General features: G+C 43.7%; 2 protein-coding genes across 2 annotated transcripts in view; one reads left to right on the top strand and one right to left on the bottom strand.

Moving 5' to 3' along the window:
* Window positions 1-19,102, top strand: part of LOC144672776 (EEF1A lysine methyltransferase 3-like) — a 192,689-nt gene that overhangs the window by 22,096 nt on the left and 151,491 nt on the right. The window lies entirely within an intron of this gene.
* Window positions 755-19,102, bottom strand: part of avil (advillin) — a 36,380-nt gene continuing 18,032 nt past the window's right edge. The window contains exons 12-20 of the mRNA XM_078534552.1: window positions 18,761-18,898; window positions 13,163-13,321; window positions 11,649-11,828; window positions 10,242-10,387; window positions 9,460-9,604; window positions 7,694-7,882; window positions 5,757-5,825; window positions 4,801-4,920; window positions 755-2,232 (exon numbers count right to left, since the gene is read on the bottom strand). Coding sequence (XP_078390678.1) covers window positions 2,119-2,232; window positions 4,801-4,920; window positions 5,757-5,825; window positions 7,694-7,882; window positions 9,460-9,604; window positions 10,242-10,387; window positions 11,649-11,828; window positions 13,163-13,321; window positions 18,761-18,898 — 1,260 coding nt within the window. The 3' untranslated portion in view covers window positions 755-2,118. The remainder of the gene's footprint in view (window positions 2,233-4,800; window positions 4,921-5,756; window positions 5,826-7,693; window positions 7,883-9,459; window positions 9,605-10,241; window positions 10,388-11,648; window positions 11,829-13,162; window positions 13,322-18,760; window positions 18,899-19,102) is intronic.

Raw genomic sequence — 19,102 nt, 5'->3', positions numbered from 1 at the left:
TGGCTGTAAAATTACCAGGTAACTGCAGACTGTCTACAAGCTGGCTGCTGTCTGCGCGTGCACTTGGCTGTGGATTGTCTGCGAGTTATCTGCAGATTGTCTGTGTGCAAGCTATTTGCGGGCTCTCTGGCTTAATGCTGATCGGCTGTCTGTGAGCAGGCTGACTGCCACAGTAACTGTTGTTGCTTGCTACTCCAGGTTTGTGTTCCATCTGTTGCTCTCCTTGTCTCCTCATAAGATCCTGTCATTGAATAGGTTCAGGGCACCTCTCCAAACTGGTGCTTTTTTCAAATAATTGCTGCTGTTAGACTTTACTAAAGATATAATTACATTCTGACAAACAGCAAAAAGGTCAAACAATAAGGGACATAAGCTAAAATCAGGGAGATATAAGGAAAAACTTGCATTTATGTAGTGCAGCCAATGAAGTACTTTTGGAGTGTGGTCACTGTTGTAGGAAACGCAGCAGCTAATTTGCGCACAGCAAGCTCCCACAAGCAGCAATGAGATAACTAAAACAGATAATCTGGTCATTATGTTGGTTGAGGGATAAATACTGGCCAAGACGCCAGGGAGAACTCCCCTGCTGTTCTTCAAATAGTGCAATGAGATCTTTTACATCCACCTCAGAGGTTTAACATCTCATCTGAAAAAAGATACCTCTGACACTCCATGAGCATTGCACTGGCATGTCAACCTGGATTACAGGGCTCAAATCTTTGAGTCAGAAGGTTGTGAAATCTAGAGGCAAGCGTGCTACCCACTGAGGCAGGGCTGAAACCTTGTAAGATGGAAAATTAGGTACGAATGCCTTCACTCAAAGAGTAATGATAAACTTCCCAGAAGCTGTTACCAGAAAAGAGGGTTGAAGCAGACAGTATGAAGAGGTAACTAGGCAAGGAGATGGTGAGGAGCTGTGATTCAGCAACCCCAAACACCTCGGTCACCTCAATTGCATCATATAGAGCTTGCACATTCTGAACGAGGTATCACGCTAGACTTGCATAGACTGCAGCTGCATACTGCCTGACCCACCTCCATCCCTTGGGTTTCTAAGATCCTCTGGCTCCTCTGTGTCTCCCTCCTGCAAGTCTCAGAGGGACCCCAAATTACACTGCTGGAACTTAAATAGCCTGTGATTAATGGTACAGACTATACATACAGTATGCCTTGAGTTCTTAGAGATTATGAAATTTGTTAGCTTGTTGCTCCCCCTTCTCCCCTCTTCTTGTGCCGTATATCATCTGAAGCCAAGAAGACAGGCTGAAGATCTGCTACGTAGGTACAGTCACTGCCACAGTCACTAAGAAACACATAACATTGGCTGTAAGGGTGGGGACAGAAAGGGAAATGCCACTTTGCTTTCCCATCTCTCCTTCCCTATGGGGTGCTCCCTGGCATTTGTTTTGGTGACTTCTAAGTGACAAAGACTCATCGAATGGGGCATCAGAGGTGTCAAACCACAGCTTGCTAGCAGGAAGTCAGGTTGAATTGCGGATCTGGATAAATATTTGGGAATTTAGTTCAATTACCCCACAGATTAAATGCATGGCATAGAGTCCATGGCATGATGTATGGTCTGTGGAATAAGTGATGCTGATGGGCTGAAGATCCTTTTATCACTCCATGATTTCTTATGTGCTTCTGAAAAAAAAAGGATTTGTGGGATATGAAGAGAATGTTGGGGAAGTGTGTCCAATTGATCAAAAAGATAACTTGGGCAGAAAGTGTGTTTCTTTTTGTGACTAACAGATGTAGAACAAGCCAATGGGCTGAATGGCTTAATCTTGTTTCTATGCTCTATGTTCCACCTATATGACCATTGTAGTTTTTGTGATACGATGGGTCAGTTAATTTTAAGTCATAAAGTAACTGAGTGGACATGTATAATGTTTGTCCTTTTTAATAATTGTCAGCAATTGGCTGGTTGGGTTTCTGTTCAACCTTTTGCACAATAGATGGTGTTTGTGTTTTTCTTTGCTGAAGGATGAGGTGGTTTGAAGGCATTCCCTAAACTATAGCAACAGGAAGGCTCAGTGCGAAAGTGTAAGTGATGCAGAAGGCAGAGTCTCTATTGGCAGAAGTGGCACAAGCATTATCGGGTTCTCCCATCACCTTTTAGAACATTCCTTTCGATTTCTTCAAGTTTATCTGTTTCCAGCTGGGAAGTGCAGTGAACATCCCCCTCGACAGGCCGAAAACCATTTCGAAATCCTGGTCTGTCAGGGAGTTCTGTTAAGGAAGTTTACGGGTTCAGTTTTAATCCTCTTCACACTTCTAGAACCTCCTCAGCTTTAGTGCTGTGGTACTGCTGTAGCACATAGGAACAGACTTAAGGACTCAAATCTTTTTGGGTTCCTTCATGACCTGAATTTGACTTCATCATTGATGGTCTCCTCCACCCTTTCCCCTCCGTGATTAAATTTGCTATCCACAGCCCCCACCAACCCCCACATCAGCACCGTGTGAATCCTGCAGGACAATCCCTTCCTTTGTGTATATCCAAATGTAGTATGAGTTATTTGATATTATGAATTGGCTGATCTCAGCCAAGGTGACAGTTGGGATGCTACTACTGGCCTCAGCACCTCTGGGCCAGTGTTCCCATTCCTGATTCCCACCAACCAGTGGTCACCCCTCTACAGCACTGGAAAATGCACAGGTGTCAGTAACAGGTGAGGACACACATCAAGTGGATCATTCCATAGAACCATAGAAAAGTTACAGCACAGAAGGAGGCCATTCGGCCCATCTTGTCCATGCCAGCCCGAAGACACCCAGGTGCCCTTTCTAATCCTACCTTCCTGCACCCGGCCCATAGCCCTGCAGCTTACAGCACTTTAGGTGCAGATCCAGGTACTTTTTAAAAGAGTTTAAAGTTTCTGCCTCTACCACCAACTTGGGCAGTGAATTCCAGACACCCATTACCCTCTGTGTAAAAAAGTTCTTCCTCATGTCCCCCCTACACCTTCTGCCACTTATCTTGAATCTATGTCCCCTGGTTCTAGAATTCTTCATCAAGGGAAACAATTTTATCCTGTCCACTCTATCCCCCTCATAATTTTGTACACCTCAATCAAGTCACCTCTCAGCCTTCTTTGTTCCAAGGAAAATAACCCCAACCTATCCAATCTCTCCTCGTAGATACACTTTTCTAACCCTGACAACATTCTTGTAAACCTCCTCTGCACTCTCTCCAGAGCTATTACATCCTTCCTGTAATGTGGTGACCAGAACTGCACACAATACTCCAGTTGTGGCCTCACCAGTGTTTTATACAATTCCAACATTATATCCTTACTTTTATATTCTATACCTCTGCCAATGAAGGAGAGCATTTCATATGCCTTCTTTACAACCTTGTCTACTTGAACTGCTGCCTTCAGGGACCTGTGTACTTGTACGCCAAGATCTCTCACTTCATCTACCCCTCTTAGTATATTCCCATTTATTTTGTAATCCCTGTAACTATTTGACCTCCCTAAATGTATGACCTCACACTTCTCTATGTTAAAATCCATCTGCCACTTTACCGCGCACTCCACCAACCCATCTATATCGTTTTGGAGATTATGGCTATCCTCTACACTATCCACTACTCGGCCAATCTTTGTGTCATCTGCAAATTTCCCAATTGTTTCCCCCCCACGTTCACGTCCAAATCGTTAATATATAACACAAACAGCAAGGGTCCCAACACTGAGCCCTGAGGAACACCACTTGAGACAACTTTCCATTCGCAAGGGCATCCATCGACCATTACCCTTTGTTACCTGTTGCAAAGCCAACCTTTTATCCAGTTTGCTACATTACCCTGAATCCCATGGGCTTTTACTTTCCTGACCAATCTGCCATGTGGGACCTTGTCAAATGCCTTGCTAAAATCCATGTACACAACATCCACTGCACTACCTTCATCAACCCTTCTTGTCACTTCCTCAAAGAATTCAATCATTCCCTTTGTGTAACATGCACAGAATATTAGCTGTAAGAAACATGTAGCATAGGGGGTTACAGCATCAACACCGCAGAGTAGTAGGCCCCAGTATGCTGGCTCATGTGGTAGACCCTCTTTTGCTACATATTTTAGAAAGATCAACCTGATTTTGGTTGGGCAGGAGACACTTAGTACAAGAAATAAGTATCCTGCCATTTTAAAATCGGGGTCAGTATTATCTCCTGAACTCTTTTTGATTGCCTAAGGGTTGGAGAGGAGTTTTACAGACTCTTTCTCCCAATTGGCCTGGGTTTTTATCTGCTTCTTTCACCTCTCCCAGGAGATCATGTGGCTCTGGGTGGATGCGCAGCTTCTGTATGTGCCAGGCTGGATGGACCAGGTGGATTTTTCTTTGCCATTTTCCTATGTTTGTTTGCTGTTATGTTTCAGTCTTGATTTGGGACAGAGGCACTAAATAAGAGTGAATCACCACCTCCTTGATAGAGAGGCAACAATCAGAGGGAGCACCAACACTGGGCTACTCTCACATGCCTCTTCGTGGCCAATTTGATAGAACAGGGAGTAACTCTCCTCTTCCAACACCACCTCCTCAGTCAAGACCCAATGAAAGAATTTGAGAATTTCATCCTCAACCCCTAAACCTTCTCTCCTAAATCTCCCAACCCTTATGGTTCAGTTAGGAAATGCACCATCCAATGTAGTGCTAAGAGGTGAAGACAGATCCATTGTATCAGATTACTGTGCATCTAAGATGCTACCAGTTCTTCCATCCCTACATCTCTGTTATCAGCTATTATACCAGCAGCTCAAAATGACAAGTGCAATGGAAGAGCAGGACTAACCTCCTTTCTAGTCGGGTCGACGCCTTCAGGCAATTGATGTCTTTGTTTATTAATCAGTGCCTCTGGAGGGTAGCACTTGTATGAGTCCACCTTGGTGTCTGAGTCCACCTCATTCGAATTCTGCATTAAACAAGACGTTATTCATCACTGGATTTGGATTTTTTTCCAAAAACCTTTTTTTGTGGTGGCTTTTTTCATGTGCGTTTCCTAAGGTGGATCTCTTATCTCCACTTTAGGTGGCCCTGTCACAGAATGCTCGGCTCACTGTGCCATTGACTAATACAATACCTCTGGCATATAGTGCCCTTGCATGAACTATACTGCAGAATTGGCAAAGTTGATCCAGGAAAATTGTTCCCTGTGATAAAGGGTTCAATTAGCAGGGGACAGAGGAAGCAAGAAAGGGTGAACTTTCTCACACAAAGGGTAATCAAGATGTGGAATAAATGACCAGGAAAGGACGTTGAAGTATAAATGGGTTCAAGAGGAAAATGGTTGGAGAGAGAAGGAACTGAGAGATGTGATGAGAAGGCAGGAAACAGAGTTCATCAATGTAATTATTCACAACTCAGCAGTGGCTTGGGGCATTTTTGGTAATATAAGTCACGATAGAAAACAAGTCACAGGCAGAGGAATGAAACCATAGCTCATTCTCTCTTAATATGGTTTGTGCTTTGCAAATAACCAGGCATCTTAGATATTCCCCATCTGACCCAAGCCTAGAGGGGAGGACATCACTGAGGGCAAAGCGAGTACAAAAGACAAAAAGTGAATCAATGAGCAGATGAAGAGGAACATGAGTTCTAAAAGCCAGGAGATCATAACAGGAAGCAAAACTGAGACCAGTGTTGAGACCTTGGGAAAGAATGATTTAGAATAAAAGACAGTAAGAGAGTGCAGGGAAGGAGAAGATGGAGTATCTGGAGACTGGAGGAGCTATATGAGATGATGCTTACAGTTGTGATCTGGATAATTGTCGCAGTGTCACCAAGCTCTTTTTTCAACTGTTCGTAAGTTTTGCCTGCCTGTAAGACAAAAAAGTGAGTTGTATTATGGGCTGGGTGTGCTTGATTTTGGGCTAGGTAAGTTAAGAGTTCTGAGGGATAAGCTTAATGAACTGAAATTTCCTTTGCCTGTCTTTGATTCTCATACTTTTGAAATTGAACAACCAGACATTTATATAGTACCTTTAACATAATAAAATATAGCGAACACAATATAATAAGATCTGGTCAGTACATTATAAAAGTAGTCGTTTGGTAGTACAGAACTTGAGTATTGATGAAAAATGAGACACGTCTAAGCTTTTCTTCTTGGACTCATCAGGACACTAGCAAGAATACCAATATAAGGGGGAAAACAACAATTCATGTGAAGAGAATTACACTGATAACCAATTTAAGATTGTCAGTCGGGCTTGCAATGTGGCACATTTGCATGTGCTGGGAGCTACATATATTAATACACAGGGCCCTGTTCTTTGCCGACAGAAAGAATATGTACACACATTTCTGAAGAGTCATACAGACTCGAAACGTTAACTCTGTCTTTCTCTCCACAGATGCTGTCAGACCTGTTGAGTTTTTCCAGCAATTTTTGTTTTTGTTTCAGATTTCCAGCATCCGCAGCATTTTGCTTTTATCTTATGCACACACATTGCACCTGTTTCAGCTAAACAAAATAAGTGACAGACATTTGCTGACTCATTCCTTAGGGCAATGCTTTGACCAATCAGGTTCAAGCTGCCTGGTTTAAATTTCAAACAATGCTTGGCAGTTAACTGTCAGTCACCATCAGTGGTGCATTCTCCATGGCAATGCCACTTGCCAACCAATCAGCACTCTCTTCACATACAGTATAAATTGTTATTTTTTCCCTTATATTGGTATCCTTGCGAGTGTCCTGATGAGTGCAAGATGAAAAGCTTAGACATGTCTCTTTTTTCAGCATTACATTATAAAAGCTTAGTATCACTTCTGTAAGCTTCCGGTTTATTATTCTGTGGCTTTGTAACTGCTCCATAACATTGTCTAAACACTGGACCTAATGGGTCCACTATTACTCCCAAGTCCCTTCCCAAGCTCCTCTCTGCTAATGCAATTCCATTTATTGTATAGTTGCACTTCGGTTTATTTGGATAAATGTACAACACTTTATATTGGTGCCATTTATCTGCTCAATGAAAAAACTGATCCAAATCTTCTTGGAAACCTTTTACTGCCTCCCCTGTCTCTAATGCTTTCCCTTTGACCTTGTATTATCATCTGCAGTGAACACTCCTAGAAAATATCCATTTAATATTTCTACCATTTAATCTTCAACCACCATCAGTTTTATTCCTCCATCTTGCTCTTGAACTGTACTTTCTCTGTTCTAATACTGAAAGGATTCCATAGTATTCTGCTTAATGTCTCTGGGATTGTGTGTACCTCCAATAATTTTAATTTATGGTTGTTTGGTAGTAGGGAACTCAAGTCTTGCTGAAAAAAGAGACATGCTGTTGAAGCTTTTTGTCTTGCACTCATCAGGGCAGTTTGCTAAAATTCCAATTGGAAAGGGAAGAACAATTTATACTGCATGAGAAGAGAGTGCTGATTAGTTGGCAAGTATCAGAGTCCACTTGCCAACCAATCAGCACTCTCTTCTCATGCAGTATAAATTGTTCTTCCCTTTACAATGGTATTCTTGTGAATTGATGAGAGCAAGATAAAAAGTTCTGACAGCTTTTCTCTTTTTTTCAGCAATACTCAAAATTTTAATTTGTTAAGTGCATCCCTACACATTTTTTCAGAGTTCTCTCCTTCCTAACCACAGGAAGCTTTACATAGATTGTTGTTTTCCCTGTACCGCTGAAAGGCTACTATACAGAGGTCAAAGTTTAGAGGCTCCTTACACTCCATTTGCTTATGTCCCACGCCACAAACCAGCCAGTGAAAGTTGGTGGCTCAAAGCCCTGTTTGATGATGATTATGGGTGTGTCAAGGTCCCGGCTGCTGGGGTGTGTCATCAGATAGTCCTGTGCTGTGATCAGAGTTTCCTTCCTTTCTACCTCATTAGCCTCTTTGCCAATCCAAAGAAAAATCTGGAACACAAGGAACAATGATGAGGAGGAAAATAAGGAGGATGATGTTGAAAGAGATGAAGTCAGACTCAAGCCCACATGAGTTCCTGCAGGACCTCCAGTTCCATGTTCCTCTGTCCTCTCGCTCACTCAGCGCATCACTTGCTCTTTCGTTCTCATGCACCATCTCAGGTACTTTATGACACTTTGTGACTCAGAGCACAAGGAAGCAGGAGGAGTGGGAAGTGGATGAAAGAAAAGAGGACAAAAGGATACTAGAATAGGCTGGGTTAATGTGATTAGAATCATTTGCTCATGTGGAGGGAAACACTGGCTTGGACTGGTAGGGCTGAATGGCCAGTTTTCATGTTGTAACTTCTCTGTATAAAAATAGTCAAAGCACTTCATAAATCGTAAAAGTGCAGTTTTTTTTCTGTTAACTCATTTGGTTGCCATTCTAAATATTTTTTTCTCAGTTGATACATGGACAGTCTGGTGAAAGATGTGGACCAGGAAGGTCCCTGCTTATGCAGTTGATCTCAGTCAGTGTGTTCATTAAAATTACTCTCAGGGATGGTGGGATAATAACTAAATTAACCAGGCTTCCTGCTTATCCAGTGACCCTCTCCCCTCAAGGAGTGCGAATCTATGGATGCTGAAGGGGGTAGAATGGGCTTTGACTGTGACAGCTCACATAGTTAAATAGCTACAGGTGCTCATGGTTCATCACTTTGGTCACTTGAGGTGAAGAAGTGGAGGCCCATCGCTGTGCTTGGGTCTGTAATCCCAGGAATTGATTCTGTAGCAGGAGGAGAGGGTAAAAAGAGAAAAATTTGAAGAAAAAAAAACAAGAGAGGGAAATCTAACTGTTATGATAAGGGAGGGTAATTTGATCATCATCTGGAACTGGTCTATAATTCAACCCTGGAATAGAAGGCTTTTTTTTGACAATCACTAAGAGTTCCTAAATGAAATAATATTGGAATGGCACCAAACCAGCTTGTTGCATCCCAGCTAACAGCACAATCATTGATGGTTTCCATGAATATATTATTTTCAAAAATAATGATTTATGTGCCCAAAGTGTCCACAGTGTAAGCATTGAGCACTCCCCACACAGTGATGAGTGCCCTTCTTAACCTTGTGTTAGGGTGCATTGTTCATGCAAATAGAGGGAGCTCTACTCTAATCTGGGAGCACTGGATCCAGATATTGGATGTTTTCCATTCTTCACCTGGATCAGCAGGGAATTTCCACAAAAGTATTTAAAAAGGAGGGAGCCATTTAGTACAGCCAGTGAGTATGAATGGTTCGGATGCTTAATTCGTACAGTATGGGTGCAGATTCAATGCCCGTGGGGGCATTTGAATTAATTGCCCACATACTGAGATTGGCAACTTTTAACAGCTATGTCCTGAGCCTCCAAATAAGACAAGCACAGGAAGAAGACTCTTGCCCGAGTGGGAAAAACTGGCCCTCCATCCCTCTCACCCTGCAATCCATGATTGGTTGAGCAGAGAGAGGAAACATGAAACCAGCAAACTAATCTTCAGGCCATAACCTGACAATCACGCTTCCATTGGCTGATTTTTTTCTACCTGATCCCATGTATCCAGGAGCATGACATCATCTTCACTGAGGTCATCCTGGGTGAAGTTTGTGACCTCGTTAACAATGAATCGCCCTGTTTTGTTGGAGCACTCGAACAGACGAGGTTGAAAATCCACATTTTCATCTTGGAGTCTGCGTGGAAATGGAAGAACTCTTCATCAGGGACAGAAACAATCTGTAGAGCAAGAACCCCATTTTCCTCACCTTCCCTTCATCAAGGCCCAGAAAATCCTCCACTACCTGGGGGTGCTTCTAAAACAGTCAGTTCAGTGTGTACTCCTAGGGTCTCATTGTCCAGCCATTCTAAAATGACAGCCAATAAAATACAAGAGCTCCCTTCACTGACATCATGAGTGGCCAAATCTTGGAAAATGTGTTAGCAGTGCTGACTCCTGATCCAAAGCCCTGTCTCCTACTATTCTCCTAACCCACAGCCTATACCCCCGCTGGTCTCTTGTCTGAAGCCCTGACTCCTTGGTCTCCTAAGTAATGGCTTCACTCCTGTTAGCCAAGTCGCCCATTCCTTACCACTATGGCATGACCCCTTCTGCAAGGGGTCATGTGTGATGACCCCTTCTGCAAGGGGTCATGGGTGGACAGCAGATGGAGTCAGGAAAGGACAATGATGCCCACCCCATGACTGAACAGCCCATTGACACTCACTGTCTAGGTGGAGAATGGACATTTGGAGAAGGCAGCAAGGACACCCCTTACCTGAGGAACTTTAGCTCAGCTTTGAAGAAGGGGTGTAAGAGAAAATGGCCATTACCTTTTGTCATTTGCATATGGCATCTTTCCACCAAGTGCTTCCCAGAATACCAGTGGTTCTTGGCCCTCAGCAATGACAGTCTCATTTCCATTAGTAATAATGGCAGCCAATTCTTTTGCCATTGCACGTTCATCCCCACTGGAACCCTAAATACAGGAAGAAAGAAGAATATCAGCCCTATGTCCCTTAAACAGCTTCCAGTGATAACATTCCACCTCTTTACTGTCTCACATTACAATGTCTGTTTACCTCTGACAGCTGTGTTTGAATCTGGTCTAAAATAAAAGACAAAGGCCGTTTCTCCTCCCATGGCTGACACTGTACAAGGAAGATTTTCAAGTGACCTCTGCCCATCCTCCCAGCACAAAAATAGCCCTAACACTGAGCATAAATTAATAGTAATTCAACAAATCTTATTCAGATAGGTCATGAGGATAGAAAATACAGGAGATAGAAATGTTCTACTTGGAGTGGGTAGGAGAGAGGGACAGTTTGGTTGTTCATAAGCTGGCAGGCTTTGAAAAAAAGTTGCTCTAGGGTAAACTCCACTCTCTTGTGCTCCCTATGGAGATCCATGCTCAAAAGGAGTCTAGGTTGGAGACACAGCTACATCACAGTATCAATAGTTCTCTGACCTGCTCTCCCTTCAGGTAGTTCAGTGAATATATTCTATTCCACCCACCTCCACCCCCCCACCTACTCTCCAATCCTCTCCTCTCTTCAAGGAGTTAGCTCTTTTTGGAGTATAGTCACCCTCCATCACCTCACTCTTATAGGGTTGCCAATGCTCCAGGAATATCCTGGAGTCTCCAGAAATTGAAGATTAATCTCCAGGACATTGCTTCAGTTTTGTTGAACACTTTCAACTCGTGGTTATAAGAATGTTGGAGATGGGGGAGGGAAAAGGTTATTTGATGGACAGTCAAAAAACACCCAACCAGGTATCAGAGTATTTTTACTGTCCAATTGTTATGGGAGGGAATGTGCCCCGAGGATGGACATGTTGGGCAACCAATGGTTGGAGTGTGAGGGTGGGGCAGTTGGAGGTAGGCAGTCATGTAATGAAACATCCAGAAAATGTCTAGCCAGAGTTGGCAACCCTACACCCACCCTGTGTGTGTGTGTGTGTGTGAGTGAGTGTCATCAGAATAATACTTTTGTGAGAGGCATTTCGGAAGAGCCTGATCCTGCCCCCTTAAGACCTGACATCTCCAGCAGGATTCACTGGTTGGCGATAGCCAAGGGATGCCATAGCCAAATACTCCTGCTGGGAACAGCCAGCAGGACAGAGCAGGGATTGAACTTCCAAACCAGGCCATCCAGTTACCAACTGAGCCAACATGAGGAGCTCTGAATGTTACCCATAGCTACCTGACACTTTAAACCACAAGTGACACACTATTTTACCTTCCCACACCACAGGTAGCAATTTGTTTCTGTCTTTAGAAGAAAGACATCATTTGAGTTGAAAGATGAAGCGTAGGCTGAGACCTCAATTGCCTTGGTGTTAGACTTATCAGAGCCGTGAACCTGAAAGAGTCTGATAGGCGGTTCTGGTTGGTTGCTGCTCTTCCTTGAAGTGCCACCCTAACAAACAAACAAAAGATGCACTTCATAAATACGCCGGGTAACTATCTTATTTAAAGGGCCAAGCCCTCCATGCAAAAAGTAAAAAGTGGTTGACAAATGTTTAGTGACACAATGGCACAGTTCAACACTGTTTTCATTAAGGTATCACAGGCTTGAAGAAAAGATTTGTTAAATGTTTGTTTCTTCTCTCAACTAACACCCCAAAATCAGATAATTTGGCCATTTTTTCCCCCTTGTCATTTGTTGAACCTTGTTCCTTTAAAAAGCAATGAGGTGAAATCACACCATGTATACGATAATATTACACAGTGAGAATTCAACTCAGAAAATAGAATCACATAACACAGATTGAGGTCATTTGGCTCATTGTGCCTGTGTCAGCTCATTGCTAGGGCAATGCAAAATAAATCCCCCTGCCCTACAGTCTTCCTGTAGCTCTGAATGTGTTAGAATCAGTGGATATTCTAAGGTTCACAAAATGAACCTTCTTTCCTCCCATTTACTGCAAACAATATTCTATCGAAATATCACGTTGGATTGTAGTTTAAGGTGAAAAATTTAAATCAATTCCTTATATCGAACTTAATGTACATATCAATAGTTACTGGTAGTCAGCCAACTAAGATGGATATAGTGATACAAATCAGTCCAGAAAGATGGAAATATATAATTCAGGCAATGGTAGGAGAGGGTAATAGTGGCATTTGGAAATCTTTTTTGTGTCTTTCCTCTTTCAATTTTGTTCCCTTTTTCTTGTCTCATTTGAAGGTTCTGGCACCTGCCAGGGTAAGGGCCCAGCAGGTCCTTTGCTGTTTTGCCCATCTCAGCACTCTTAGAGACATAGAGTAATTTATGGCACTGAAGGAGACCTTTCAGCCCATCGAGTCTATGCCGGCTCTCCATGGAGCAATCTAGTTAGTCCCATCCCCCAATTCTAACCCAGTAGCCCTGCAAGTTTATTTCCTTCAAGTGCCCATCTAAATTCCTTTTGAAATTGTTGATCATCTCTGCTTCTACCACCAGCAAGTTCTAAGTCATTACCACTTGCTGTGTAAAAGAAGTTCTTCCTCACATTCCCCCTGCATCTCTTACCCAAAACCTTAAATCTGTGTCCCCCTAGTCTTTGTGCCATCAGTTAATGGGAACAGTTTTTCCTTGTCTACCTTATCCAAACCTGTCATAATCTTGTAGATCCCTATCAAATCCCCTTGCAAACCAAGGACACCTTCCTGTCCAGTCCTCATTGCCATGCCAGCTAGTCTATTTACACATACAGCCACTAGTAATCTAAGGTTTAATTCTATTCTAGCCACATTATACCAAAGACTTACTTCAAAGATGATCATTTTGCCATTGAAGATGGTTATGAAGTGTCGTGGCTCCTTGCCCATGGTGACCCGAATCTGCACTGGTTCATCACCAAACTTCTGGTCCAGCTGGACTGCTTGATAGGCTGAGGCAGCCAATTCATCTTGAGTGGCATGACGACCCTAGGAATAGAGGCACTAATCTGGTTAAGCTACCCACAACAGGAACATAGGAGCAGGAGTTGGCCCTTTGAGCCTGCTCCACAATTCAATGAGATCATGACTGATCTGGTTGTGGTCTCAGCTCCGCTTTTCTGTCTGCCCCCATAACCCTTTACTCCCTTGCCTAACAAAAATCTGTCTAACTCTCCCTCGAATAAATTCAATGGCCCAACCTCCCCTTTCTCCTAATCTCTGTCTTAAAAGGGAGTCCCCTTATTTTTAAACTATGTCCCTGAGTTTTAGTCTCCCCCACAAAAAGGAAACATCCTCTGGGCATCCACTGTATCAAGTCCCCTCAGGATCCTATATATTTCAATAAGATCTCCTCTCATTCTTCTAAACTCCAATGGGTATAGGCCTAACCTGTTTAACCTTTCTTTATAAGACATCCCAGGTATGAGTCCATAGTTGAGGACCCAGCACTGACCCCTGTGGCACTCCACAGGTTACAGCTTGCCAATGCGAAAAAGACCCATTTATCCCTACTTTCTGCTTCCTGTTAGCTAACCAATCCTTTATCAATGCTAATATGTTACCCCCTACACCATGAGCTCTTATCTTGTGTAGTAACCTTTGATGTGGTACCTTATCAAGTTACTTTTGGAAATCCAAGTACACCATATCTACTGGTTCCCAAGTATCATCAAAAAAACTCAAACAGATTTTTAAAAATTCATTAATGGGATGTGGGCGTTGCTGGCTGGGCCCAGCATTTATTGCTCATCCCTACTTGCCCTTGAGAAGGTGGTGGTGAGCTCCCTTCTTGAACCACTGCAGTCCATGTGGTGTAGGTACACCCACAGTGCTGTTAGGAAGGGAATTCCAGGATTTTGACCCAGCAACAGTGAAGAAACGGCGATATATTTCCAAGTCAGGATGGTGAGTGACTTGGAAGGGAAATTCCAGGTGGTGGTGTTCCCATCTGTCTGCTGCCCTTGTCTTTATAGATGGTAGTAGTCGTGAGTTTGGAAGGTGCTGTCTAAGGAGACTTGGCGAGTTCCTGCAGTGCATCTTGTAGATGGTACACACTGCTGCCACTGTGTGCTGGAGGTGGAAGGGGTGAATGTTTGTGGATGGGGTGCCAATCAAGTGGGCTGCTTTGTCCTGGATGGTGTCGAGCTTCTTGAGTATTGTTGGAGCTGCACTCATCCAGGCAAACGGAGAGTATTCCATCACACTCCTGACGTGTGCCTTGTAGATGGTGGACAGGCTTTGGGGAGTTGGGAGGTGAGTTACTCACCACAGGATTCCTAGCCTCTGACCTGCTCTTGTAGCCACAGTATTTATATGGCTAGTCCAGTTCAGTTTCTGGTCAATGGTAACCCCCAGGATGTTGCTAGTGGGGAATTCAGCAATGGTAATGCCATGGAATGACATGGGCCGATGGTTAGATTCTGTCTTGTTGGAAATGGTCATTGTGTGGCACTTGTGTGGTGCGAATGTTACTTGCCACTTATCAGCCCAAGCCTGGAGATTGTCCAGGTCTTGCTGCATTTGGACATGGACTGCTTCAGTATCTGAGCAGTTGTGAATGGTGCTGAACATTGTGCAATCATCAGCAAACATTCCCCGCTTCTGACCTTATGATGGAAGGAAGGTCATTGATGAAGCAGCTGAAGATGGTTGGGCCTAGGACACTACCCTGAGGAACTCCTGCAGTGATGTCCTGGAACTGAGATGATTGCCCTCCAGCAACCACAACCATCTTCCTTTGTGCTATGTATGACTCCAACCAGCAGAGATTTTTCCTCTGATTTCAACTGACTCCAGTTTTGCTTGGGTTCCTTGATGCCACACTCGGTCAAATGCTGCCTTGATATCAAGGGCAGTCACTCTCACCTCACCTCAGGAGTTCAGCTCTTTTGTCCATGTTTGAACCAAGGCTGTAATGAGGTCAGGAACTGAGTGGCCCTGGCGGAACCCAAAATGGGCATCAGTGAGCAGGTTATTGCTAAACAAGTGCTGCTTGATAGCTCTGTTGATGATCTCTTCCATCACTTTACTAATGATTGAGAGTAGACTGATGGGCCTGTGATTGGCCGGGTTGGATTTGTCCTGCTTTTTGTGTACAGGATATACCTGGGCAATTTTCCACATTGCCGGGTTGATGCCAGTGTTGTAGCTGCACTGGAACAGCTTGGCTAGGGGTGCGGCAAGTTCTGGAGCACAAGTCTTCAGTACTATTGCCAGAATATTGTCAGGGTCCATAGCCTTTGCAGTATCCAGTGCCTTCAGCCATTTCTTGATATTACATGGAGTGAGTCGAATTAGCTAAAGACTGGCATCTGTGATGCTGGGGACCTCCGGAGTAGACCGAGATGGATCATCCACTCGGCACTTCTGGCTGAAGGTTCTTGCAAATGCTTCAGCCTTAACTTTTACACTGAGGTTCTGGGCTCCCCCATCATTAAGGATGAGGATATTTGTGGAGCCTCTTCCTCCAGTGAGTTGTTTCATCGTCCACCACCATTCATCCCCTGGCTTGGCGGTAATGGTAGAGTGGGGGGCCATGAGGTTACAGATTGTGGTTCAGCACAACCCTGCTGCTGCTGATGGCCCACAGCGTCTCATGGATGCGAGATCTGTTCAAATTTATCCCATTTAGCACGGTGGTAGTGCCACACAGCACAGTGGAGGGTATCCTCAATGTTGAAGATGGGACGTCATCTCAATAACTACAGTGCGGTGGTCACTCCTACTGATACTGTCATGGACAGATGCATCTGCAACAGGCAGGTTGGTGAGGATGAGGTCAAGTATGTTTTTCCCCTCTTGTTGGTTCCCTCACCACCTGCCACAGACCCAGTCTAGCAGCTATGTCCTTTAGGACTCGGCCAGCTCGGTCAGTAGTGGTGCTACCGAGCCACACTTGGTGATGGACATTGAAGTCCCCCCACCCAGAGTACATTCTGTGCCCTTGCCACCCTCAGTGCTTCCTCCAAGCAGTGCTCAACATGGAGGAGCACTGATTCATCAGCTGAGGGAGGGTGGTACCTGGTAATCAGCAGAAAGTTTCCTTGCCCATGTTTGGCCTGATGCCATGAGACTTCATGGGGTCCAGAGCTGATGTTGAGGACTCCCATGGCAACCCCCTCCTGACTGTGTACCATTGTGCTGCCACCTCTGGGACATTGTCTGAAAGGTATGATTCCGTGAGTATAACTATGTCAGGCTGTTGCTTGACTAGTCTGTGAGACTGCGCTCCAATGTTGGCACAAGCCCCCAGATGTTAGTAAGGAGGACTTTGCAGGGTTGACAGAGCTGGGTTGCAATTGTTGTTTCCGGAGCCGAGGTCGATGCCAGGTGGTCTGTGTGGTTTCATTCCTTTTTGGCTTTCTAGTGGTTTGATAGAACTGAGTGGCTTGCTAGGGCATTTCAGAGGGCATTTAAGAGTCAGCAACATTGCTGTGGATCTGGAGTCACATGTAGGCCAGACCAGATGACAGATTTCCTTCCCTGAAGGACATTAGTGAACCAGATCGGTTTTTTAAACAACAATCAACAATGGTTTAATTCCAGATTTTCATTGAATTCACCATCTGCAGTGGCAGGATTCCCAGAGCATGCTTCCCAGAGCATTATCCTGGGTCTCTGGATTACTAGTCCAGTGACAATACCACTACACCACCGCATCCTCTACAGTTAAACACAATTTCTCTTTCACAAAACCATGTTGGCTATGCCCGATCAAATCATGATTATCCAAGTGTTCTGCTATAACCTCCTTAATAATGGATTCTTGCACTTTCCCTATGACAGGTGTTTGGTTAACTGGCCTATAGTTTCCTGCATTCTGCCTCCCTCCTTTCTTGAATAAAGGTGTTACATTAGTTATTTTCTAATCTGCTGAAACCTGCAATCTAAGGAATTTTAGAAGCTAATAACCAATGCATCCACTATCTCTGCTGCCACTTCTTTTAAGACTCTAAGATGCAGGCCATCTGGTCCTGGGGACTTGTCAGTCTTTCGTCTAATAGTTTTCCTAGCACCCTTTCCCTGGAGATGGTGATTGTATTAACTTCATCCCTCCCTATCGCCTCTTGATTTTCAAGAATCTTTGGAAGTTTTCTAAGTCTTCTACAGTGAAGACAGACACAAAATACCTGTTCAACACCTTTTTGTTTTCCATCAATTCCCCAGACTCACTCTCTAGAGGACCAACACTAGCTTTAGTTACTCTTTTCCTATTCAAGAACTTGTAGAAGCTTTTACTATCTGTTTTTATATTACTAGCTAGCTTTCTCTCATACAAAAACACAAATATAGCTGGAAAAACTTAGCAGGTCTGACAGCAGCTGCAGAGAGGAATACAGTTAACGTCTCGAGTCGGTATGACTCTTCATCAGAACTTTCTCTCATACTCTACTTTCTGCATCTTTATTATTTTTTTAGTCATTCTTTGCTGGTTCTTAAAATCTGTCCAATCCTCTGATTAACCCAAGTCGTTCCTCACTATGTGTCTAAGACCTCAGTTAAAAAGCACTTAATTTTCAATAACAAATAGCTGATGTCTCACAATATTCTTCAACAGATACCAGGCTATTAGGCACCTCTTCCCATGAGGTGGTGATTCCACAGGTGTCCTCAGACTTCTGGTACCTCACCCAAGTGGCAGTTCTTCATGTGCAGATCCAGATAGCAAGTGCCTCAGGATTATCAAACACGGGGTAATTTTAAGGTGTAGTCACTGTTGTAATGTAGGAAATGCAGAAGCCAATTTAATCGCAACAAGCTTCCACAAACAGAAATGATAATACAGATAATCTGTCTTTTTAGTGATGTTGGTGGGAGGGTAAATACTGGCCAAGAGGCTGGAGAGAACACTCCCTACTCTTCTTCAAAATAGTACTGTGGGATTTTATTTTCATCCACCCGAGAAGGCAGACAGAGCCTCAGTTTAACATCTTATTCAAAAGACAGCACCTCCAACAGTACAGCACTCCCTCAGTACTACACTGTGGGAGTGTCAACCTAAATTTTGTGCTCGAGTCTCTGGAGTGGGACCTGAACTCTCAACCTTATGACTCAGTGCTACCAACTGTGTCACAGGTAACACCTTGAACATTCCTTCTAAGTATGGTCTTTATTAGTTCAAATGATGACATTTCACACTTGGGTATCTCCTCAGATGTGTGATATTCCATTGGTTCAAATCACTACTGTGATTGACATATACATCTCTCAACACTTCTATTCAATTTCCTCAATCTTCAGATGATCTTCGACAGCTTAGATAGAACACAAAAGCCTAGTGTCTTGACAACTTATGGCTTGCAAATCAGGAATCAAAGGTGTAGCCAAACTGCCTACTTGACCATCTGCAATGTAAAGTCTGAATTGGAAGACTGCCACAGCATAGATTATGGTGTATTTGGTTGTGTCCTCTTCAGATAGCCTCACCTGCCAAATATAGAGGATAAAATGCTGCTTCCTGTTCACTTTGTATGTGTACAGAATCAGGTAGCAGTCACCACCATAGAAGAAGCCATGCCTCTCGGGGTCCACTGGAGCCAGTTCAAGGTTTTCTATTCTCCAAACCTGCAAAGATAATATGGATCAACAATCGTATGAAGAGCAGGGTGGAGTTCAATACCAGCTTCAGGACCAGAGAAAATAGAGGGCATCCAAATGGGGTCCCTGCATCACCGCTGGTATCAAAAATGTCCAAAACAAAGTTCAAACAGTTACAGCGCAGTTGGTGAAAAATCAAAATAGTGTCCGACTACCTTTCCTCACAATGCT

Source organism: Cetorhinus maximus, chromosome X (assembly GCF_964194155.1).
Source record: "Cetorhinus maximus chromosome X, sCetMax3.hap1.1, whole genome shotgun sequence".
NCBI lineage: Eukaryota > Metazoa > Chordata > Chondrichthyes > Lamniformes > Cetorhinidae > Cetorhinus > Cetorhinus maximus.
The sequence above is the reverse complement of the archived record's forward strand: the minus strand, read 5'-3'. Positions and strand labels throughout refer to the sequence as shown.